Genomic DNA, 24,372 nt, shown 5'->3' on the forward strand with positions numbered 1-24,372 from the left:
GCCGCGCTCCGACGCACGCCGGGAGCTGTAGGCGGCCTTGCGCGCAGAGCATGCTGGGAGGTGTAGTCCTCCCGCCGGTGCTTCCCGGTAGGCCTCGCGGCACGCCGGCGCGCGGGGTTTAAATCGGCGACGGTTGGCAGGGCCTGAGTTTCGCTGCCGGGACGGGAGGTGACGCCGCTGCTGAGGAGCTGCCGCTCTCCTCGTGCCCGCGCCATGGACTCCCGCCTCTGCCGCCACGTCTGCCCCGGCCGCGTCATTAACATCCAGCGGAGCAACGGTGAGGGGAGGGGAGGGGAGCGGGACGGCTGCGGGGGTCTCGGCAGCGGCGGGGCGGTGCCGTGGGGGTCCCAGCAGCATGCGGCGGCTGGGCTGGGGCTCAATGCCGGCCTCTTCCAGGCTTGATCCACAAGGCGACGGTGAAGACGGTGAACGTGGGGCGGTCCTCCGTGTCCGTGGAGTGGTTCGAGGGCGGCGCCGTCAAGGGCAAGGAGGTGAGTGACCTTCCCCGGGTGGCTCTAGCGCTCTCCCAGGCCGCGGCGAAGGCGGGCTGCTCCCCCCGAGGGCAGGCAGGCTTTGGGTGAAGTGCCGGCGGGGTGTGCGCCGCTGGAAGCCGGGGGCTTGTAACGTGCCCCCGCCGCAGCTGGCTCCTCTGCCCCGCTGGGTGTGCTCTGGGTGAGTAACGCTTTTTCCACGCTCTTGCAGCTGATTCAGTTCCGTGCTTATTTTATCGTTATGCGTAATTAAAGCAATGAAATAGATGTGCGGAGGTAAGACGCGAAAGTTAATAATACTGTGGCTGCAGCAGAGCAGTACCAAAACAGGGCTCTGAACCTTTCAGAGCGAACAAGGGGATGCTGGGCCTCTCGCTTATGCTGTTGGCTGCTGATTTTGAATGCCCCAAAGTCCCCATTTTCCCAGCTCTGGGCGCTGTCTGTTGGCTTTTCATGTCTTTAACAACGGCCTTCAGGCTTTCCTTAAGACTTAATGTGCCACTAACAAGGTGCCATGTGAAGAGGGCTGAGTTTGATTTCCTGTATCTCTATGCTGGTATAAAATAAATACTGTGTGAGATTGCAGGGCGGGGGGAAAGCAGCCTGGGCACTTGAGGTTGGTGTGGCTGAAATCCCGACACTTAACAAATCTCTTTTGGTAACTGAGCAAACATGCTTGTCCTCTCTGTTTCTCTGGAAACCTATACTCCAGAGTTTGGTTAAAATCTTTAAAGTTGTTATTGGCTGGTTCTTTGAAATTGGATCTTATACTGTTTGTGTGCATGCTGCGTTCAAATATGCAGAACTTGCAAATTCAGGTATAATCGTTGGCAAAATTGTGTGTTTGTCTTATGATACTAAAACTCTAGGAAGATAATTCAAAAACCAGCAAATTTTCTTATACACTGTTAATATATATTATATAGTCCACATATGTGTGTTTCTGAGCTAATTCACTTTCTGATTAGATACTTAAAGATTCCATATAAATCAAATTTTATAGATTACTTCTCACGTTAGAATGTGGTATCTCCACGTTTTACAGAGGTTGACCTACTTGTTTTTGCTCTTTTTATGGACTCTTCTTTTATTTAAGTAATTTAAAAGTTAATTGCAAACTCAAGAACTTCCAGGAGTGGTGCCTGTGTTGCTTTGTTAGGTGAATTCCAGTGCAAGCTGCTGTGATACCGGAGTTTTTGTGTACACGTGCTTTCAACCTCTTCTGCAGGGTTAGGTTTGAAAAACTGAACTGAGAGAGTTGCTGTCTTTTGTGCTCGAGCCTGCCCTTGGCTGCCTGCCCCTGTCGCTCCCCCTGCCCTGCAGCTGCCTGTGCCAGGGTGCCGCAGAATGCGGTGAAGGCAGGATTATGACTTCACTGGAGGGTCAGGCAGGAGGTGGTAGCTGGCCCTAGGTGAAATTGCTTGCAATAGCAAGTGAAAATGCAGGTGAATTGACTTGTGGATTAAATGCTGAAGCCTTCATTTCCCAAAGTCTAAGCAGCTCTATGAAGTTTATTTCAGTAAGTGCAATCACACAGAAAGCACTTAATGCTCTCCGAGCACAGAAGTCACAGAGTGGCTGAGATTTACTAAGATTAGCAGTAAGAGATTAAAGCAGTTGATGCCAAATGTGCTTTGCCCATCTCTTCAGAAGTGCTCTATGGCACCTGCAGAGCCGCATGGTGTTTGGCAGATGAGGGTAAATGGCTTAACTAGCACATTTCTTCTAGCATATTTGGACGTACAAGACTACACAAAGGGAATATGAACTGCTGTCTTGCCCTTCCAGGCAATTTTAACTTAACATTTGGCAGGCAGTGGGTGAGGTTTGTTTGCCTGTACTGAAACTCAAGGTTTAAAAAAAAAGCCGTAAGTGGTAGCAGCAATATTCCGCTCTCTAAAATCCTGCCTTTGCTCTTGTAGATTGAAATTGATGATGTGATAACAATAAATCCTGAGTTATCAGAAGAACTATCTGCTGCAGATGTGAAAGAGAATGTTCCTTTGCAAGAAAATGTAACTGTACAGGTAAGTGCTTTAAAGTGATTTAGTCTTTCCTAAGGTATTAAAGTGTCAGCAGCATAGGTCTTGTTATAAATAATACCCTCATTCTTAAAGTTTGATGTCTCTAACTTGTCTTTTCTGTCTCATAGTTAGACTTTGGTCAGAAATCCTTGTATCAACATTGTCTCAAAGTGCTGTGCTAGGTGTTTGCAGCTTATTCCAATTACTTACAGCAGTCATTGTTTTTCAGAAACCAAAGCGTAGAACAACCCTTTCAAAAATTCCTGCTCCACGGGAAGGTGAGAAAATTTTATTTTCTCTGCTATATCCCTGTGAAACAGTGGTGGTCTTCCATTGCAGTCATAATATTCTAGCTGAGTGCATCATAAGACTGCTTATTCAGGCAATGCTAATAAAGACCATACTGGTTCATACCAACACTTTGGACTCCTGAGTGCAGAAACTTTGCTAACAGATTGCTGTCCTGTTCCTGTGAGCTGGGGTTTGTTGATGTGTTGCCCTTTTCTGCAGCATTGCTGTAGTTATTCCTTGATACTGCTTTAAATGTCACCAGGCAGTTACTGTTGCCGTGAGTCTTAAAGTTTCATATGGAGTTTTGCAAATGCCACAAACAACAAAAGGTAAGTGGCTGTTATTAAGATTAAAAGTGTCAAAACAAGAGTGGAAAGGGCAAGAAAGAAATAGCGTTGACAAATAGACGTCTCCTCTTCAAACAGTCCCTCTAGACAATAACTGGAGCTTTATCCTTGGAGACATTTCAGATCAGGCAGCCAAAGTGCCAGCTGGTGTGCCATAGCTCAGTGATTGTATGTCAGTACAAGGTTTTGAGCAAAGCCAGAAGAGAAGATGGAGATGTCAGAGTGTGGGATTGCTAAGGAATTGTTTTTCTTGAGGTGTCAGGAGTTAGAAAACACCCATGTTTTCTGCCTTCTTTTAGCTTATAGTTGACACTTTTGGCTTTTTGAATTGCAAGTGGCAGCATTACGGGTCTATTTGTAATACACTTGCGTGATGCTGAGGTTGCTAATTTAATGATTCTCTTAAAGTGCGTGGTTAGCCAGGACTTGTGCTTTTCCATGCAATTGAGCTGTAAACAGAACAGCTGGGCCTGTTGTTGTATGTGATGCAAGACAGGGAAGCTAGTATCAGAAGACAACAGTGCAAATCCCCTTGTATCAGAGAGGCAGGAGTAGTCAAAGCAGCTTAATGTGTCAAAAGTTGTTTTGCACTAGAGCATCCCCATCTTCCTCAAATCCAGAGAACTCTCCACAAATTTTGTTAACTGGCAAGCAAAATGATGTGGTAAAGTTGTGATTGTCTCTAGACCGGTCAGTTAATGGACCTGGATAGCCAGCTGGAAAAATAAAGGTGTCTTAATCTAGTCACTGATTGATGGAAAGATGTCCTCACAGAGGTCACAGCTTTCCTGAAGTACAGAATCTAATTGCAAATCTGAAATATCTGTTGCCTTTCTTACTGGCACAATCTTGTCCCTGAAGACCTGCTCAGAGTACAAGAGAAGCAGTGTTTTCAGTGTTCCTCAAATACTATTATCTGTCATTATAGCTAGCTAAACCCCGTGAGTGTGAGTGAATATCTGTCCTGTTGCAAATGCTGCACTGCACCAATTAGAAAGCTAACACTGGCTTCAGGTTTTGGTTCTTGGACTAAACAAATTAAAGAAGATCAGGAGCTGTCTGTCTCCACCTCATTCAGGGAAGTGAGAGAAGCAGAAGCGGTGCTTTCAGCATGAATTAAGAAACAGATATTGCCTCAGTCCTCTGAATCAATAAGAATTTTGGAGGATGCTGAATATCCTTATGTACAAGAATCACTTAAATCAAACCCATTTAGATGCAGCAAATCCTCCAGTTGGTATGCCTGTCCAGGAGCACTATCATTTACAGAAAAAGTGGTGCTCAGTTTGTGATGAGATCAGGTCTAGGCGTGTGTGAAAAAGCAAATGGAATAAAATGCCAGTTTTGAGTATAATGAAATTGATGCTTTTTGTTCTTAAAGTTGCAACAGTGACACCTAATGTCTCTGCACCTGAGAAGAAGATTCTAGGTAAAGAGTTAATGGATATGAGCATTGAATTTCATGGCTATGGTTCTAAGGAATTTGATCCAGAATTGAAATTTACCCTTGGTCTGAAACAGATCTGGTGTCCTTTGAAATCGGTGATTAATTCTGGATAAATTATTGTGATTGCTAGAGGTGAAGGCACTTCTAGGTTTCATATCACACTTTTATTTTTTCATATCAGACTTGCTTTCTTTACAGATCTATTGAGGTGTATGTTGCAATCCCTTCCTCAGACAGTTTTGCGAGGGACTTGGTCTCAGTGAAATGAGATAATACCTTGGCATGTGACGATGGAGACTGTCTACAAAAGGACCCTTTCCAAAGATTTACTGTTGTGATTATGTAGAGTCTTTTAGCTGAACCTAGTGTTGTCAAGCTCCTGCTCTGCTGCGCACCATGCACACTCTGCATGGGTGCTGTGATGGTGGGCGTGATGCTGCCCGTGACCAGTTGCCAGACTGCAGTACTACTGTCGCTATCAAACAGCTAATTCACACAGCCCTGCAATTGTGAAGCTGCAGAGGATTTCCCAGTTCCCTGACTTGCAACTTCCTCCTTCCTCGGTATTAAGGTTCTGGAACTGCCATATTGGTGAATCCTTAGTGGTATCTGAAAGAAATTCACTGGAACTGCAAATCTGGAATGAACTGTTTGCTTTTCTGTAGTGGTGTATTTCATGATCACTTTTCACCCACCTACATTGCTTTGTCCTGCACTTTGCTAATGCATCAGAGATCTGGAAATGGCCCTTTTAAGCACACCTTGTTCCCCACTGTTCTGCATTTTGTGAGCACTTGATTTACTTGCAAGTGTCTGAGGTGTGATGCTAACCTTGAATTTGTGTTTCCGAAGCTGTTGCTGGCCGTTCCAGGATGTCTGTTATCACAGAATCTCAGTGCAGCCTCCAGGAAAATATGATGGGGGTGGATCCCTGCACTTCTACACAAACCAGAAACAATTCATCAGTTCCTGGTGAGTGGAGAAAGAACCCAGTGAATTCTTATATGAAGCAAGATGCTTTGTAAGCATTTAAGTGGGTAAACTGCAAATCCCAGGGGGAGGATCAACTTCTACCCCTTCATATATAAAACCAGAGACCTAGAGGTCTGCCACTGCAGTTGAGCATGTGGGTGGATGTGGCATCTGCTTAACGGCATGAAGTGGTGTTCACAGGGCTAGAGCGGGAAGAGAAGTGCCTTAATACTGCTGACAATATGCCCTGTAACTATACTGGTAGTAGTTTTACCTCTACCTGTTGAGTAAAGCAAGAACTTGAGCCTACTTGCATTATGAAATTGTAGTTATTTATCTTTACCAGACCTACCCTAGGAATAGTTGAGGGCATACCTTGTGTATAAAGTTCTGCAAAGACATTGAAATAAGAGGCTTGATACTAAATTCTTCTCTGGTTGGTGTGGCCTTGATTTGTAGCTTTGAATAAAAGTTGGTGACTGGTAAAGGATTTAAAAAACTATCTGCACACTTACCACAGGTTTTAGCTAGTTCTCTCTCCTGATCAAGAATCAGAGTTGAGGAATACCTGTGGTTTGTTATGCTTTACAAATGACAAAATTATTCTTGATCTTTGGGATCTAATTGGTTTTGGTCTGGCTTCTTTCTGCAGCTGGCCGAACCAGGACTAGCAGGCTGAGCCGTGCTCCAGAAGCCCCACTGACAAATGGAAATACAGAGGATCACCTGCCTGCTGCTAGAATGAGCTCTTCAGTCAGCCCAGGTACCAGGGAGCAGTGGGTAAGAACTGACTTGCCAGTCAGCAATGCATCACCGTCATTACTGCTTTGTATACTCCCAAAGACTAAAGCTTTGAGAAGGTGGCTTTGGCAGTAAGGCTGAATATCTTGAGTATTTTTTATTATAAATGTATAATTCTGTTATAGTGGTATCTCCTCAGAAATGCTGCCTTTACTTTAGAGTGGTAGTGAAGCTTGCTAGGCAGTTTCTGTGGTAGGTAGGTCTGGTTTGGGAAGGAAGTGCTGCAAAATTAATGACCATCCTTCTGAAGATGATTGTTTCCTGTACAAATTAGTCTGTCAGCAATCTGGAAAAGTTGAAATATTTGTATTGTGCTTAAAACCTAGTAGGAAAATTTAATCCAAGGAAATGTTTTTATTTTATCTAGTTCGGAGAAGATCTAACATTGTGAAAGAGATGGAGAAAATGAAAAACAAGAGAGAAGAAAAGAGAGCTCAAATTAGTGAAATCAGGATAAAACGTGCACAGGTGGAGTACTCTACAATACACCAGTAAGGGGAAATTCTGTAGTGCATCACAATAGTTGAAACTAAAACATTTTGGACAGGCTTTGTTCTTATGAAGCTGTACATAAGGATGGATAGATCTTAGTTTCGGAAAGTTCTGAATCTTGTGGCCTTTAAGTGAAATATTTCTAATTGTGTGCAGCTGATTGTTTAGTATGCTCTGGGGCTTTTTTGCTGTAACAGGTTAATTACCTTCACATCCATGGTTTTTCCATGCAGGAATTTGACAGCAGCTGTCCAAACTGGGAGTTTGCACGGATGATCAAGGAATTCAGAGCAACTTTAGACTGCCAGCCAATATCTATAACTGACCCAGTAAGTAAATACTGAGGCTACTAACTGCAGCCTGTAGACAGACTTCTTTATTTTGTACTGAAGATTTTAGCATACGAGCAATTTAGTGCATCACTGCACCTTGGAAATCCTCTGAGCATATTGTGATCTTGAGGCACCTGGTGGTATATGTAAGGCTACTTACCTCCCCTGTTCAGGGCTAAGCTGCCTTGCATTACTCTGCATATGTCACTAGTGAAGAGCTTGCACTTTGACAATTATCATGCAATGATTTGTGTGGTAACATCAGCCTATTACATAGTAGCTGAGCTTGTTGTAGGTATAGGTATAATTTAAAACAGACTATTGTCCTATAACAGAAAGTGTTATCGTATGTAAATTACATATTAAGTAATTTTAAACTAGGCCAAAAAGTGGAGGAGCAAAAGTAGAGGTCAAAAACTAGAAAAGCCAGGCTTGGTTGATATCTTCAGCAATTATGGAGGTAGTATTGTTTAATACCTGAGAACAAGTAGTCCTTGTCTAGCAAAAGCCTTGTTATGGTCAGGGAAAAATGGCAGCATTTAAGTTAAAACAAAAAAGTAGGTGTGGACTAGCTTGGAACACCTAGGTGGTTTGTGTGCCTGCATCCTACAGGGCTGAGAACCAGCTGTTTGTGTACATATCGCTGCATGACAGAAGAGAGTTTAGTCTTCTGCTTTCTGCCTCACCCAATGGAATATGCACTTTCCCCAAACTCAACTGGTGTGTAGCTGTGCTGCACAAATAGCTAAACTTACTGCATCGGTAAAGAACTACAGGTCAAAAAATACCTCTGGGGTAAATTAAAATAATAATTTGCCTGAATTTGACTGTAGTTGCAGTACTGATATCACAGATTTTGCTGGAAAGCTGGCTAAGGACTAAACGTTTTACTGATTCTGAGACAGAATATTTGGGGCACTTTCTATAGCATAGCAGCATTTCCACCTGGTATGTTGTAGCATGCTACGTAAAGGCCAATTTTGTAGTGTTTCTTTTGCACTGAAAAGACTTACATCCCTGCGTGAGTGGGTCTGATAAGTAGCAGAGGCAACTCTGATCAGCATATAGAAAAGCAGGTGTGAGGGAGCATTGGATCTTTCTCTCTGTAATACTAAGTTGGTGTGGGTGTAATTGGGAAATTATTACTTGTTTTCTTTTCTTTTAGATAGAAGAACATAGGATTTGTGTCTGTGTGAGGAAGCGCCCTCTCAATAAACAAGGTGAGTGTACTGACAAAAAGCAGCTCTGTCTTGGAGCAGTTTGACATTGCTTATTCTTATTGAAACTGAGGGTCTTTTCTATCAACAGAACTTCTAAAAAAGGAATGTGATGTGATTACTGTTCCGAGCAAGTGTGTCCTGCTGGTGCATGAACCAAAGCAGAAAGTGGACCTAACAAAATACCTTGAAACCCAAGCATTTAGATTTGACTTTTCATTTGATGAATCCTCTTCTAATGAAATGGTATACAGGTAATGCTTTCTTCTCACTGGGAACAACTTTCAGGATAAAAGCACAGAGCTATGGCTAGATGGCGTTCCAGCTTAAAGAAACTGCTACCTGAAACAAATATTAAAATCCTTTTTGGAGGAAACCAAAGGACTGAAAAGTCTAATGCTTATTTTTGGCATGGCCTTGCTGATTTCCTAAGGATTTGCTTTTATTTGTGGGGGTTTTTGGGGGTTTTTTGTTGTTTGTTTTTTTTTAGGAAAACTGATGAAGCAGGGTGTGAAATGTTTGCCTTAACTGTCTTTTACCTTCTGAATATCCAGGTTCACTGCTAGGCCTCTTGTAGAGACCATCTTTGAGGGTGGGAAGGCGACATGCTTTGCATATGGCCAGACAGGCAGTGGCAAGACACATGTAAGTTTTTCTCCAAGGTCTCAAATTCTCTAGCTTTATCTAAAGTATTTTAAAGCTCCTTGATGTTGATAATTAGTAGGATTGTATAACAAGTTTGTATCTTGGTTTTATTCTCTTAAAGCTAATACTTTGTCAGTTGTTAATCCTCTTTTTCTGTAGTTTTATGCATTAGTGGCTTTCCTTTGAGGTTGTGAGGAAAATCATACTAAAATCACCCCATAGCTGGCTTTTTAAAGACTGTCCTGACATGCTAGTGTTAGTCATGGCTATTCCTTGCCTCAAATGGCTGTTGCTGCCTATCTCCAACCTGCAAAGTGGGACTATTAGCCTAAATCTGAGACAAAAGCTGTGTTTTCAGCTTGGAGGCATTCCAAAGACTTTAGTGATTATAGAAGTTAAGACTCTTGTTGCACATAAACATTTAAGTGCTCTGGTATTGTTTGTGAAGTGGGCAAATTAGTGTGTTCACTTTTTAACCACTCCTTCCAGTCTACCAGTTGCAGTTTCAGGAGACTTGAAATTGTGTTTTCTGCCTCAAAGGTGATCTGCTCTAAACTTTCAACAACTGTGGTGTCTTTTTAACATGTCTTCCAGAAACTATAGGGAAGGAAAGTAGGAAACTCTTCCCTCACAGCATGATAGTGGATTCAAATCTGCTGTCTTGTTCTGCAAGCAGCCTTTACCTCAAAGCAGTGATCTGGACTGGACTAGGCTAGCCTGCCAGTTTGAGTAATCACAGTTGCTGTCATTCCAGTGTTAGAGTTTTAGGCTAGGATCTCCTATTATTAGTGCTATTAGTGAGCTGTAGATCTCCTCCAGTAATCCAGAAGGAAATTTGGAAGTTTATAGAAGTTTGGACATAAGCTGCCTCCATTGCACTGGAATGGGCAGACAAACCTGCTCATCTGAGCATCGTTACAGGAATACAACTGTGAGGCACTAAAATCATAAGCAATGAAGTTATTTTCCCTTCCTGATCCCAGGGTGCAGAACCAGTGCAAGGACAATAGCAGTACCTTGAGACTGGAGTGCTGCATATTAAACTCGTAGATTGAGAATGTGTCATGGGATTGAGTTGTGTTTTAAATAATTGACTCTTTCATATAAAAGTGGTAGAGCAAGTCACCAGCATAGCACCAACTGAAAATGTTGTTGGGATTAAAGGTACCTTGGTCAAAGGAGTTAAAGGTACTGTCTGCTCTAGGTTTGTGTTTTGATCTCATACATGTGAGCATTTGCAAGTAGCAGTGAAAATGTTACTCAAACTATGTCCTAAAAAATGAGGCTTTGTTTCTTCTTACCAGAGGCTATTTGGTTGCACTGTCAAGGCCATGCATTTCCCCCCTTGAAGGAACAACTGCTTGGACTCTGCACTGCAGAGCCTTACGGGCATTCAGCTGTTGCTTTGCATAGTCCAGATCTTTCTGAACTGATAGGGAAGCAGCAAACTAATTTTATCCTGAATTGCACTGTGTTCAAATCATCTTGCTGTCAGAGCATACATATATGGTAACTTCCTAGTATGTTCTTGGGACTAAAATCAGGTAGCCTGACTTGTTTGTACCACACCTTACCTCTGGCCTTTTCTCTTCACAGACTATGGGTGGAGACTTCTCTGGGAAAGCACAGAATGCCTCAAAGGGCATATATGCTTTTGCATGTAAGTTGATTCTTCTTTAGATATGAAAATCAAATTAGTGTTTGTTTTTCTTAAATACGTAAGATCTGGTTTTGTATGGTTATTTAAAATGTTTCCAGTAAAAGATATATAAAGTATTTGTGTTTTCAGTAGTAAGTAGTGGTGTTTATTGCAGTTTATTGCTTTTTTGTTTCACAAAATATTTTCCATCCAGTCTGTAAGTTTCTAGATCCACACTTAACTCACCAGAAGATATTTGTTTTTGAGGCAAAGAAGATGACATATTTCCTAGTTTGGCATTTGCTGGGCTGAACCATTTAATTTTGATTCTTCTGCTTTGCTTTTTGTCTCAGACTAAGGATGGTGTTTGGAAATACCTCACTTGAATGCAACACAACCCTACCCATTTCTGATATAAAGCTTGTTATACAGAAAGCATATGAATGTATGTGTTATGTTTCTTGTAATAATTAGATGCAAAAAACCTAGCACATACAAAATTATTTCAGAAAACAGATACTTAGAAGCCCCTCCTTGATATAATGCCTAGAAAGCACCATGAACCCTGCCTGACCTCTTCTACTGTCCCTTTAGAAAGGCATATTGTGAAACTAGTCTGTGTAGCAAGGCAGTTGAAACAAGAGCAACCATTTGCTAGTCTCTGAAAATTAGTTACGACTGGCCCCGAAGGCAAGTCTTTGCTTTTCAGCTCAGTTTCAAAGTCTGAAGCCTATTTGTGAGAAGCTGCACTGGATCCAGCCAAAGGGTCAACTAATCTGGTATATTGTCTCCAAATAGCAGCAATGCAGATGCTCAGGGATGCATATTTTCTAGGCTTTCAGCAAGAAAAGCTTGAAACAAATACATGACTTTTTCAGACCTGTCCAAAACAATAGCAGATCCCAGTGTTCCCCCAGATCAGTAAGGATTGCTGTCTGCGGGTGACAACAGCAGTAGAAACTTCCGTGTTTCCCCCTGTGTTTTCAGTCCCTGGATGAGGATGCTGCTGAAACTGCTCTCCAGATGGTAGCACAGCACTAATTGTTCCACTAGCCTTTGTTTAGGATGACTGTCATTCAGCTGCTAGACCCTGCCTTATGGCTGTGCAATATTTGAAAGTAGGTCAAGCAGCAACTAGAATATATTTTAAACTAGTTAACTAAACTCCTGCCTTTCCTCACTAGCACAAGATGTCTTCCTCCTTCTAAACCAGCCCAGGTACAGGAGTCAGAACCTGGAAGTCTATGTGACTTTCTTTGAAATATACAATGGAAAGGTAAGACTTTTTTTTTAAATCTTTACTTCTTTGGCTGAATGTTTCATAAGTAGCTGAGTGAAACTTACTAGTTTGTATAGTTCTATATAGTCTATTCTTGGTGTGTTTGGAATTGAATTGGAAGGCTATGTTAAAGGTGCTGTTTCTATATAGCTTTCTATAAAGACAATGCAAAATACTTACAAGGAGACTTTGTTCAGATTTGCCTTAATCTTGTTGCCTGAATATAGGTGTTTGACCTCTTGAATAAGAAGGCAAAGCTTCGAGTCCTGGAGGATGGCAAGCAGCAGGTTCAGGTCGTTGGTCTCCAAGAGAGACAAGTTGGCTGTGCTGAGGATGTCATCAGAATGATTGAGATGGGCAGTGCCTGCAGGTTTGGTGCCTTAAAACCAATAAGAAGAATCATGTCCTGTTGTATCTCCATGTCTACAAAAAATATATGTCTGTAGCTAGTGGGACTTAAACAGGAGCTGCTTGTTCCCAGTAATAGGCAGGCACTGAGCAGTACCTCTACATGAATACAAGGTGATGGTTACAGAATAAAGGGCTAGCAGGGATGGGGTTTAGCCTGCCTTCCATAGAGAAGGTCGGGGTTCATGGTTCATATGTCCTCATGTAACTCCAAGAAGAGAGAAACTGTTCCCATGAGGAGATGGCTGCCCTGGTGCCACAGCTAAATTGAGCAGTCTAGCTGCTTTCTAGAAGTATCAGCTAGTTTACAGGAGCACAAGTAGCTCCCTGTGGGCTTGTAAGATCAAGGAAGAGCAGCTGGCATCACCCTACAGTTGCAAAAATGCTTTGGCTTAACTACAGGCCAGATGAGCTATTCCAATGGCAACAAAAATGCTGAATGTCATTCAGGGATCTTGTCTAAAGAATCCTTGAGAGCAGGTGCCAAGGGACAGCCATAGGCTTGGCTCATCATCCTGGTAGGAAGGCTGTGGTTGGGGCAGCTCTAGTGTTGTGCTGGTGTCTTTAATCAGGAGCTAAAATCTGTATTACTAAATCTTATCTGTCTCAGTTGAGTTGCAACTGCTGTGGAAACATTACTAGGCAAATGAGAACTCCTTGGCTTCTGTATTACACTGCATGTGCAGATATGCACATCCTGAAAGCTCATTCAGCACTCTCCTGTGCATACTTTTTTGGCTGACAATTCAGCCAAGAACTGTTTAAAATTCCAGACTCCTGCCTCGGTTTAGGACAACCTTCCTCCCTTTCCCCCAGCAGTAGGGATGCAGGTGGGACAGTGAACATGCCAGCCTTTCAGGGAATACATGATAGTGAAGGTCACAGGGGGTTTATGGTAACTTATAAGACTCCAGTCTGTCTTGCAGTGGTGGGGCAGGTGCAGTTGCACAGCAGAGGAAAAGTGCCACGCTAGCTTGGCTGGAGAAGGGGATTTACCATAATTGTAATGTGCTAGCATAGCTAATGCTGTTTAGTGGGGAGCTTGGCTGAGCTTACTGTGTAACAGCAGATGCATTAGGAGAATAACATGCAGCCTGCTCTGAGGCAAGGACATGCAGTGCTGAAGGTATGTCTTCCAGCTCCAAATGCATGTAAGGCCTTACCAGTCAGAAAGGCATTCCAGTGTAGGCTGGATGAGTTGAGCTAGGCAGATTAAATAGCCTTAAATCTCTACAGCTGGGGTGCAGGTTCATATTTCTCACAGCAGTCCTGTGCTCTTATATCAGAGGTAATTCCATAATTCATGCAAACTTGAGGTATTAATGTGTGGGATAAAACTGGGGAGGTTAACCAACTGAATGGCTGCAGGTCTTGTCTAGTGCTGTTGGGACCTGTCATGTCTTCTGTGACACAGTTCTAACACTTGTTTTGGTCTTTGTTGTAGGACATCTGGGCAGACTTTTGCAAATGCTAGCTCTTCACGGTCACACGCCTGCTTCCAAATCATACTACGCCGAAGAGGGAAATTGCTTGGCAAATTTTCCTTGGTGGATCTGGCAGGAAATGAGAGGGGTGCAGACACATCTAGTGCTGATCGGCAGACACGAATGGAAGGTGCAGAAATCAATAAGAGCCTGCTGGCTTTAAAGGTGAGCTATAGCTCCAGGAGCAAATAGTGCTAATCAACACATGGATTCTGTTCAACTCTGGGGTTATCTGTTCTGTTTCTTTCCAGTGCAAGGGAAAAGAACAGCCAAAAAGATCCTAGTTTACTGTGTTAACAACCCTGAAAATGGTGTACGCTTCCATTTAGAATGTTTCCAGGAAAGCAGTGCCGTCTTCTCAGGCCAGGCACTGGTACAGCTATTTCAAGCTTCGTTCAAGCTGCTTTTTTTGTATATGATGGATATACCAGCTGTTCTGTGACAGTCAAATACCTGGAGTGTATTTAAAAGGCTATGAAGTACTTACAGAGCAATAGAGATGACCATTCTCCAGCCTGTTGGGTTTACCAGCAATTGGTGGTTGATAGTTTGCAGAGCTGTTTGAGAAGAGATGCAGATATTGCATTCACAAGACTTGTCTTTTCTTAGGAATGTATCCGAGCTTTAGGGCAGAACAAATCTCATACCCCTTTCCGGGAAAGCAAGCTGACCCAGGTGCTAAGAGACTCTTTCATAGGAACAAACTCAAGGACCTGTATGGTGAGTATGCACATGGCACAAACATACACGCTGCTTATGGGTTCTGCAATTTGACCAAATAGCTGCATGCTCTTCTTCTAGAGTGAGGGGACTTTGAAGTCAGAAATCTTTAGTTCTCTGCAAAAAAAGTCATACAGTTTTCCTCCTCCACTCACCCGTGGTGACTGAGAGATCAAAAACTGGTGAGCTTTGCCCAGCCCCAGTAGAAGCAGGGCTGCAGAAGTCACTTTCATACAGTGAATCTACAGTAGAGCCTGGTGTGCTCTCAAAGGGCTTTGCTTCCTGTGGAGGGTGCGGCACAGTGGGTGTACGCAAAGCCAGTGGAAAGCTGGATACAGGGCCACTGGCATGTCCTACAGAAGTTATAAAGAAAAATGGACTTGACAATGTCTCAACTCTGACCATGTGCCAGCTGCCTCGTGAGATCTGTAGGACCCTTAACATGAGCAAAAGTCAGATGTGGGAGCCATTGAGGTATTTTGTTCTGTTTGCAGATAGCAATGATTTCTCCAGGCATGAGTTCGTGTGAGTACACCTTAAACACACTGAGATACGCTGACAGGTAATGGCCTTTCTGACCTGGGGATTCTACTTTTGTTGCAGAAGGTGTTTGGGCTGCTTTTATTCTGACCAAAAGTTCTCTAGTCGTTGCCTGTAATGGCAATTTGGAGGTCATTTGTCAGGAGCAAATTATCTTAGAGCTGTCTTAAACTAACCTGGGTGTTCTCTCTGTGAGACATAATAATGATTGTATTAAACTGTAACTAATGTCTCCTTTCCTCAGAGGAGTCTCATGCTAGACTTCAGACTGCCCTGTTTCTTGTAGGGAGTTTATTCTGTCCTGAATGGTTACCTCTGTGCCCTTTACTTTTTGCAGTACTGTAGGTCCCAAGTGGTGTGCTAAGATTGTGTCCCTGACATGGCCCTATGGATGACACAAAACACTTGGTGTTCTTGATGGACTTTGATATGATCTAATAGGATATTTCACCTTGGAGACTTGGGGCAAAATCTGAAGGACCTGGAGAACTCAAATGCCTTGAAGCAGATGGTGGGAGTGTGTGTTTTGAGTGCCCCATGGTTGACCTTTGGTATGTGCAGGGCAAGGTAGACTTGCAGAGACTGAGCCCCAGGTTTCTCTGGGGGTCTTGCTGATACCCAGAATCCCTGTGACAGAGCAGTGAGTGCCTCCTGGTTTCTTTACATGCCTCTACACCTCTCCGGTGAGGTGACAAAAGTGACTTTTGTCATGTGTTAACAAGATGACACTTGCACATTTCAGGCTTGGTAGCTTTCCTTCATTTAGTTCACAAAAGGCTGCTGGTTCCTTCCTGGAAAGCATCCACTTCTGAACGGATGTATGGTAATTCTTGTCATAAGCATTCTGTCAAGATTCACAGTGTTCCTGATTCCTAGATTTGGTTCTGGATTGAAGTTGCATTTTTTTCTTCTGGTGGACAGTCATTCCTGCTCACCTGAAAGTACAGGGCAAAATGCAACATCTGACATGGTGTGTTTCAGTAAGATTCTAGTCTTGAGTTGGGCCCATTGTTTTTTTTAGCCAGTGGACAAGGTAAGTTCAAGCTATAAGAAAGGGGATATTAGGCTGAAACTCACTGGAAATATGAAGCTGATGCTAGTAACTGGAATGAAATGCCCAGCTGGTATCTGACATCTACCTCTAGTACCATGTCATCAGCCATGGCTTTTATCCTTATTCTGGCACAGAGGGTCTCTGGGAAAAATCAACCTTATTCCTTTTCTTTCCATACTAAGTTCTTAGTTGGTCATGACAGACCAAGCTGACATGTGGAAGACAGCTTCTGTGAGAGGTGCTGCTGGCAATTAGCTTTGTGTACTTGGACATTGTTCTCCAGGAGAGGTCCTAGATTGGGTATGGAGACAAACATCTCTCAGCTTTCCCTCCCACAGCCCTCTGGGGTTTCTGCCCATGTAAGCTTGTTCTGGGGGTGGTAATGTGCAACTTTAAGTGCAGCCCAATGTTTCTTGCTGAGCACTGACTGCAGTAGCTGTTTTGTGATGCTGTAGCCCAGAAACTGCTGGAAGAGTGTGAGTGACAAATCTTCTTGTTGCAGAGTGAAAGAGCTCAGCCCTCATAACGGAGGTGGTGAAATACAGAATCAGATGGAGACTGAGAATGAGGAAACAGAGACCAGTGGAGAAGGCTCAGGTCACAATGTATGTGTGTGAAGTGGGCTGAACAGTTCTCAAAGCTGGGAACAACTTGCTGTTCTCACTTGGGCTGTTTCTTGCAGCTCTCCAAGGATGAGGAGGAAGATATCTCTCCCCATATGTTCAACTTTCGTGAGGCTATGACTCAAATTAGTGAACGGGAGGAGAAGGTTGTAGAACAGCTTAGAGAACTGAGACAGGTATGTGGAAGAGGCAAGCCCAGCCCAGGCTGCCTTCTACATGTTGATAGCACCTTGCCTTGTCTGAGCCAAGTGCTGCTGGATAGGCTGTGGGCTGTACTGCAAGATGCTGTCAGTGGCATTATATTTTCCCCACTGCCAACTTTTGCCTGTGGTTTCCTGCCTAGGTGGTTAAACTGGGGCATTTCAGTGCTTGTGGCTAGCTAGTCCCCCTTCCCCTCCAACTAGCAACCTCTACTTGCTGCTAATGAGCACTGACTGGTACCGGTCTGTAGAAGCTTGGCTCTGTTGATTGGTGTGCCAGATTTGAAGAAACTAATTGAATTTCCAGAAAGTAAATTTCTCATCACTGTTATCCTTGTAAATATAGGGAATGATGACTGAACTGGACTACCTCTTGGGAATCACGGAGCAACCAGACTATGATCTCGAGACCTTTGTGAGCAGAGCTAAGCACTTTGTAGAGGAGAGCTCAAGAAACTTCCTCAGTGTCAGAGGTGTGTTAGTGCCTGTCTCTGACTAGCACTGTCACAAATCTTTTTTTCAAAGATCTGAAAGTAACATCAGCATACCTGTGGGGGTTTGAGCACCCAGTCCTTCTGCATAGCATACAGTTCAGATCACTTTCCTAGGTGATCATAGGGACAGATCTGAAATGCACTTTCCAAAGTAAAATTTTGGCTAGTAACTTCCACGTGCTTTGCACTGCTATATAAAACTGCTTTCCCTTGAGCAGAATGCAATATCCATGAAGAGCAGATGAGCTGAAGTCTGTTTGGCTAGTTGGTTATATAGTTTACCTTTTGCCTTGGCCAAAAAACAGACTTTGAGAAATAGGTCCTAGCTGTTTCCACTCCTGTTTTCATGGATATTGGGCTTTAATACCCATCCACTTATAGCAAGTGTCTGCCAGGCATATACTGAGATGCCATGTTTGCCAGCACCTGTTTGGCATGCCTTTGCCGTAGTATAGGGCATTGGTTAATGTACAACAAAATCCCTCCAACTGTTCAGTTCTGACCCCGTTTGGAGACTTCCCAGCTCTGTGCAGGAAGATGTCAGCTGTCTGTTCCCTGAGTGCTGCCTGACTTTGTTTGGACCATGCTGGCTGAAGTGGAGGTAGAGAGGCAGCAAGGCAGATCTAGGAGCCTGGCTGACACATGGTAACAGTGCCAGGTACAAAGGCTGCCTGACTAGGAGAGGGAAAGCTACACTGGTAACTGCTACTCTTCTGCCACTGTTGAAATAACTTGGGCTTTGATTGCTACTTGAGCCATTACAGCTGGCATAGTCCTTGCCTCAAAAACAGGGCTGTGCGGGCTTTTTATTTTAATGAGCTGAAAATTGCAGCATTGAAGTGAACTGTTAACCTCAAGTAGTGATTCTTCTTAAACAGCCCTGGCTGTCCTCCCATCTCAAATGCAGCCTGAGAGCTGTATCCCTCCATGCACCATGGAGGGGTGGTGACAAGATAGCAAGAGTAAATGCCTTGCTACCCTCTCTGCCTTATAGGCCAGGGAAATCTGGCCCTCTGGGATGGCTGGATTAGTGGCATCTAGTTTGAACTGCAAACTGCAGGCTTGAAACTGATGAGTGGAAATGAACAAGTACAGCTGAAGAGCTTTATGGGACCAGGCAGGATTTTGTTGGCTGAGCAGTTCTTGCCCAGTTTACTTCTCTCTGTGGCCCTTGCAGAGCTCTGCTGAGGGGGATAGCTGGGCTGGGGAGTTCAGCTTCCAGGTCAGTCACCTTGTCACTGTCTTCCTTTACAGAAACGTTGGATGCCCTGGGGGCTGCCATGCAACTGGAGGAGCAAGCCAGCAAGCAGATGAGCCGGCAGAGGCCTTAGTAAATACAGCAAAACCTGGTTCACAAACAGTCTGCTGTATGTCTTGCACATTTGTCGATTGTTTGTGTAACTCCTACTTTAAATGTGGTAGAGTGTCGGCAGGTCACGCGTGCCTGAGGGCAGTGAACATGGCAGCCTCTCTCTTCATGGCCTGGTATGAGGGTACTCAGCGGAGTGCTAGAAACACACCCCCTGCAAGGCTTGGGGAGGGGGGCCTGACAGTCTGCTAGATGCTAGCATCTGGCCCTTTGCTAGTGACAATGGTCTCCTCTAATAGAACTAGATACACATGTATAGTTTTCTAGTGTACATATAACCTTTCTAGATGTGCTTGAAACATTGCAAAACTGTTGCAAATCTGGCTTTTCTAGAAAGAAAATGGACTATATGTAATTGTAAAAAATCAGTATTTTAAGAAGTTTGATAAATAAATGTTCCTGAATTTAATTATCTTCTATCTTATGAAATATTTATTGCTGATTTTAGTAAAGTCTAACAGCCCCTAAAGACTGGCTGGTGTTGTAGAGATAGGCTCATTTCTTGGATGAAGTTTCTCTTTAAAGTATTTACACTTGTAATGTTTACATTAAAATAACTCAAATTTTATCTCTTAATTTTGAGATCCTGCTGGGTAGAACTTGCCTAGCAAGGGGGAAGCTGGTTTAGAAGGTACCTGTCCTGCACCTGAGCAAAGCTCAGCATGTAGTGAGTGGCTCAGCTCTTATGACATCAGGTAAGTAGGAAGGGTCCTGTGAGACTCCCTTGTACCACTGGAGTTTACTTAGGCTTTGAAGATAGCCCCAGGATGTTACTTCACTTTTTTCACATATATTTTCCATGGCTAACATGCCACATAAAATACATATGTTCAGTAGCCCACCAAAATCTGTATTTGAGGACAGAAGTGCAAAGCTAGCCACTAGCTCAGGTGCAGGAAGGTGCTGCCGTGGCCCTTGTGTGCAACCTGGGTCTGGGTGGCCCCACACAACTTGTCCTCTGGGAAGGAGCAGGCAGAGGGGCAGGGTGGGGGAGGACAGATGGGAGGCATGTGCTGCTGCCTTCTGTTTCCTGTTTGTTCAGCTCACTCCAGGGTTTGTCTCTGAAAGGACAAAACAGCCCTGTGAGCTCTGGGTCCAGCAACACAGGATGCAGCTATACAAACATCAGATTACAAAGGGATCCTTCTACTGTTGCTCCTTGTTTCCCTAGACCCCCACCCTGGTCTCCTGCTTCCTTAGCTGCCTTCTCCCCCTGAAAGTGAAGGGTGTAACTTTAAGTGTCTGTGTCCCCAGCTCTGCATGCACCTGTGGACTGCATCCTTGCGATGTCTCTGGGGATGTCTACTATATTGGAGGCCAGCTTTTCCGCCTGGACTAGATCCATTTTTGTGTACCAGGTCTCAGGACTGTCCTGGAAAAGGCAGCAAAAGTTAGGATCTTAATGGGATGTGGGCAAGCAGCAGTGACAGGCAGCTAGAGGAGGGATACTTCAACCCACACATGCTCCTTCCCCACAGCTGGGGCACTTTGTGATCAACAGTTTAGGTACTGGAAGCAGTGTGGGGCTCAGCACTCTAAGGGCCTCTGAACTGTCAAAGCTGACTTGTACCTGGGCTCTACCTGCATCGTATTAAGATGGCACATCCAGAGTAAAAGGGCTGTTATGCCTACTGAGATGGGACTAAAGCAAGGCAGTCCTGTTCCACTTCAGGTGTTACTACACTTGGGTTATCCAGCCTTGCCCCATGGTGTCTTGGGGTGAGTAAGGATGGGCCCGGGTGCAAGGAACAAGATGTTGCCCCTTGTTTGTTCCACCTTCCCTCCCTGGACCTAACATTGCTTACTAATCTGTATATCCACTGCAGGAACTAGAGTCAGGAGGGACCTGATTTGGAGGAGCTCAAATCACCTCTTGCCTCAGCAGCCCTTCAGCTCACACTTCTGACATAAAGTTCCCACTGTCACAGAAGTAGCGATAGTCTGAGATCCCTCCTTGATCTGTCTTGGGGCTGAGTCAGGGCAATTATCTTCCTGAACACTGAGACTGAAGGTGAATGCTTCTGCAAGGGTGGCTTGGTTTATTTCTGGACTCTCATGCAAGACTGGATTTCTTGTGAAAAGAAATCCAGTCCCTATGTCCCTGCAAAACAGCCCAAGGTCCTAGGGCCACTAATAAACCCCATAAGGGAGGCATGTTTACCATAAAGTGCTGGAACAGTGTGTGTCCTAGTGCCTTCTTTACACACTCCTCCACAAAGGGAAATGTGCGGACAAAATACTGCAACAGAACAGAGAGTTAGTGCGTAGGGAGAAGGGATGTGAGTGTGTGTAGAGGATAGAGCTGCACGGATGATGTGGCTCCAGATGATAACCTGCCACACACCAGTGAGTCCCTGACCCACCTCCTTTAGTGCCAGTGCTACTGATGGCATTTCATGAACACACCAAGATGAACTTGTGGGTCCCTGCTCAAGCCTCACCGTGTTACCCCCTACCCTCCCCCAGTGCCAGTTCCCACCTTCATTGACAAGAGGAGGAAGGGTGCAGTAGTTGCCAGGGAGTTCACCCTGCTGTGCTGTCAGTGCCTGCTCAGAGGAAGGGTGTCCTGACCCTCTGCATTACCAGGTAGGTTTGTAAGCCCTGTTTCACCCTGAGCAGCCTGGTTCTCAGCCATCACTCATTCAGCTCTTCCCCCTACTGACAGCATGGTCCTTCCCTGTGGCTGTTACACAGGCAGAGCTGTGCTGAGGCAGGCCAAAATTCTTTACCCAGCATCAGCAGGAAAAAAATAGCTTGTTTATAATTCTGTGCTAGTGTCTTGCTCCAGGCAAATTGCCTTCGTTAGCCCCTTAGCTCTGTCTGTGCTTGCTACCCACAGCAAGCCTGCGGGTAGAACAGAGGTGTGAGGACCAACATTGGCTTCCCAGCACTCTGTGTGTGGTGGGTGGCAGGAGGGAGGCAGACAGGAGGGGAAATACAGCTCTTTCCTGGAGGAAGTGTCACTCCTGCCTTTGTGAATAAGCCAGTGTCTGCTATGCTTAGGAAAAAAACCCCATAGTGTAGGGAGCCTTTCTGCTCAGGTGCTCTGGGAGCAGACCCCATGCTACGATGTCCGCTGCCATGTACCACCATGCTCACCTCCAGGGAGATGCTGGCATGTCTCTGGCTGGCCACATGATCCAGGTTGCCCACAGCAACCATCAGGCCATGTACCGCTTTCAGCTGGATCAGCTCTTCAGCCACTTCTGCTGACTCCTTGGCTAATATGCTGCAATGAGACAGGCCATATGGGGGAAGAAGCACACAACAAGTTGAGTCTGGTGCGACCCCAATAGAAAATTATGTGTTCCTACCCTGCCCTAGAGGCACCAACAGACAAGAGAGTCGCAAAATAAACAAGAAATGTTTGGGTGCATGGATTAGGAATCGTTTAATGTGTGGGCTTGCTGAGAACAAATTGTTTAATGATTAGCAGGAGCTTCCTGGTGTGTATTAAAGTCTAGCAAGTTTCTTGTGTGACCATAAAGAACCCAGGACTCAAACCCCACCAACATTACTTCTGTGAGCATCCGTGGAAGACACTCCAGCATGTCTCCCTACCCACCAAGGGTTTTCTGTCATCTGTTTTGCAGGAAAAGTGTTCTGATAGCACTATCTTGTGGACACTGCAGGAAATTCATACTGAATTAACCAATTTTTTAGCACAAATGGCTGAATTTCCTTAAGGATTCTGCAGTCAATCATAGGCACTAGATTCTTCCATTGGGCAGCTGATGTTAAATAAGGGTGTTTCACTGCTCGCTGTGGCTCCCAGCTATGTGGAGAATATAGTGGCCATGAGCAATACAGCATCCTTCAGCCCTGCACTGTGGCAAGACACACACATTGCTTCCAGGCCCAGCCATAAAGGGGACACTGTGACAGCACACAGGGCTGGAGCAGATGGGATGCCACATCGCCCTATAAATAAAACTTAAAGACAGCTCCAGTGTCAGTAGCAGGGAGGTTCTGAGCACTGTTATCTGCAGGCAGCGGCTCTGCCCCCTTCCTGAACACACCCCATCTCCAAACAGCTGAGTACTGGAGACTCGGCAGAGCTGGGGTACGCAACCAGAGAGCAGTGCTAAAGGTGAATGCTCCCTGGGAGGAACATGGCTCAGTCCTTTCCTACCCAAAGGAAACCACGTCTCTAAGGTCCTCTTCGTGCTCCTGTGGGTTTTGCTCCAGAGTTTCTTACCCAGTGACTTTTGCGGCAGCTGCCTGCTGAATATACACCAGCACGGGCTCCCTCAGGCAAAGTGCGGTTGGATCTGCGTGAGGAACATTAGGAAGGTGAGAACGATGCTTTGAAACACTTCTGAGATGTTAGAAGGGAAGGGAGGTGGAGTTACACTGCTAGCATGAAAGGAGGATGTAGTTTTTCAGGAAATACACCTTAGGGAAACCCTGTGGCTATGCATCATAAGTAGTACCCTGCAAGGATCTGTGTGCATGATGCCCACAGCTCAGAGAGCCTGGGCCACTGCAGCCTGCTCTGCTGAGTCAGGCGAGGAAACACCTGGGGCTGGAATTGTTCATTATCCTTGCCCAGCAGACCTCAGCGGGTCTCCGGAGGCCTGCACGCTAGCATTAGTGCTGCAGGCAAGCACTGCCTCGACCAGGGCAGCCCTTGCTGCTGTGCCCCTCACCTGAAGGAGCAGCCACCTGCACCTCCTCCCCTGTAAGTCAGGGTGATGGCTGACCCCTGCAGATGGAGATGAGGGACCTTGGGAGAAACACCCCCCTGCTCACCCTGGCAGGCTATGGCCTGCTGTGTACTCGGAGGCCTTGGTCAGCTCTTTTACCTTTGGCGGTCTCGTCCCAGAAGGTAAATGCTTTCTTCCTGGCTGGCGTCAGTAATGCAACCAGGCCCTTCAGCAGGGCTGGCCGGACCTCGCGGGCCATGAGGGCCTTCAGCAGCTGGATGGCTGGAGGAGAGGGGAGCCCCTGTCAGCACAGGGACTCGCATTCTGGATGCGTTTGTGGAGAGAGGCAGGGAATTGGGCGCGCTTATCGTGGTGAGGGCTCGGCAGACAGGACGCAGCAGCAACCACCCCCATGTCCCACCGCTGCAGAACTAACGACCACCACAGCGAATACACAGATCATTCTCTTTTTAACCAAAGAAAGGGCAGCTCCACCGAAATGGAGCCTCAAAAAATTTCTCGACACTCGTGCCTGTTCCTCTCCACGGAAATCTTTAGTAAAAGGCGAAAGATTTATGCGATCTGAAGAGAAACCAGAGTATGACCCCTTCCCCCACCTCTCCCGCACCGCCCGCCTGCCCCACGCTCCGAAACTCAGGGCGACGGACTCCCGCCCGCCCGCTCCCGGCACCGCGGCCCCCGGCCCGGCCCCGCCGCGGGCGCACAGGCCGCGCAGACCCGAACAGCTCGGACCGGCCGCCAGGAGCGGCCGCGGCGGCGGACAGCGGGGGACGGCGAGCGGAGGAGAGCCGCGCTGCCGCGGTGCACCCTGGGTATGCAAAGCAGCCGAATGGTAA

At 45.4% G+C, this 24,372-nt stretch overlaps 2 protein-coding genes and 1 non-coding gene across 9 annotated transcripts in view; 1 reads left to right on the forward strand and 2 right to left on the reverse strand.

The window, feature by feature from the left end:
• Positions 1-19,263, forward strand: KIF2C (kinesin family member 2C). The gene is made up of 21 exons (XM_072866644.1): positions 1-277; positions 397-491; positions 2,414-2,518; positions 2,745-2,793; positions 5,453-5,572; positions 6,225-6,335; positions 6,741-6,841; positions 7,099-7,194; positions 8,363-8,417; positions 8,506-8,668; positions 8,969-9,059; positions 10,656-10,719; positions 11,883-11,974; positions 12,205-12,347; positions 13,830-14,034; positions 14,479-14,589; positions 15,084-15,151; positions 16,686-16,788; positions 16,866-16,982; positions 17,353-17,479; positions 18,755-19,263. The coding sequence occupies exons 1-21, from the start codon at positions 214-216 to the stop codon at positions 18,829-18,831; spliced, it is 2,157 nt and encodes a 718-aa protein (XP_072722745.1). The 5' UTR covers positions 1-213; the 3' UTR covers positions 18,832-19,263.
• Positions 15,281-24,372, reverse strand: part of ARMH1 (armadillo like helical domain containing 1) — a 17,148-nt gene continuing 8,056 nt past the window's right edge. For 3 of the 7 annotated variants that reach the window (XM_072866646.1, XM_072866648.1, XM_072866649.1), the window contains 6 exons: positions 23,675-23,797; positions 23,068-23,140; positions 21,969-22,098; positions 21,031-21,108; positions 20,136-20,241; positions 19,551-19,930 (listed from right to left, as the gene is read on the reverse strand). In XM_072866646.1, coding sequence (XP_072722747.1) covers positions 19,908-19,930; positions 20,136-20,241; positions 21,031-21,108; positions 21,969-22,098; positions 23,068-23,140; positions 23,675-23,797 — 533 coding nt within the window. In that variant the 3' untranslated portion in view covers positions 19,551-19,907. Of the gene's footprint in view, positions 16,065-19,550; positions 19,931-20,135; positions 20,242-21,030; positions 21,109-21,968; positions 22,099-23,067; positions 23,141-23,674; positions 23,798-24,372 lie in introns of those variants that run through there. The other 4 variants (XM_072866647.1, XM_072866651.1, XM_072866650.1 and 1 more) reach the window with 4 other exon arrangements.
• On the reverse strand, positions 24,003-24,117 carry LOC140655105 (U5 spliceosomal RNA). The gene has a single exon (XR_012043681.1). It is a non-coding gene; the product is annotated as a U5 spliceosomal RNA (small nuclear RNA).

This window comes from Ciconia boyciana, chromosome 7 (assembly GCF_034638445.1).
Source record: "Ciconia boyciana chromosome 7, ASM3463844v1, whole genome shotgun sequence".
Taxonomy (NCBI): Eukaryota; Metazoa; Chordata; class Aves; order Ciconiiformes; family Ciconiidae; genus Ciconia; species Ciconia boyciana.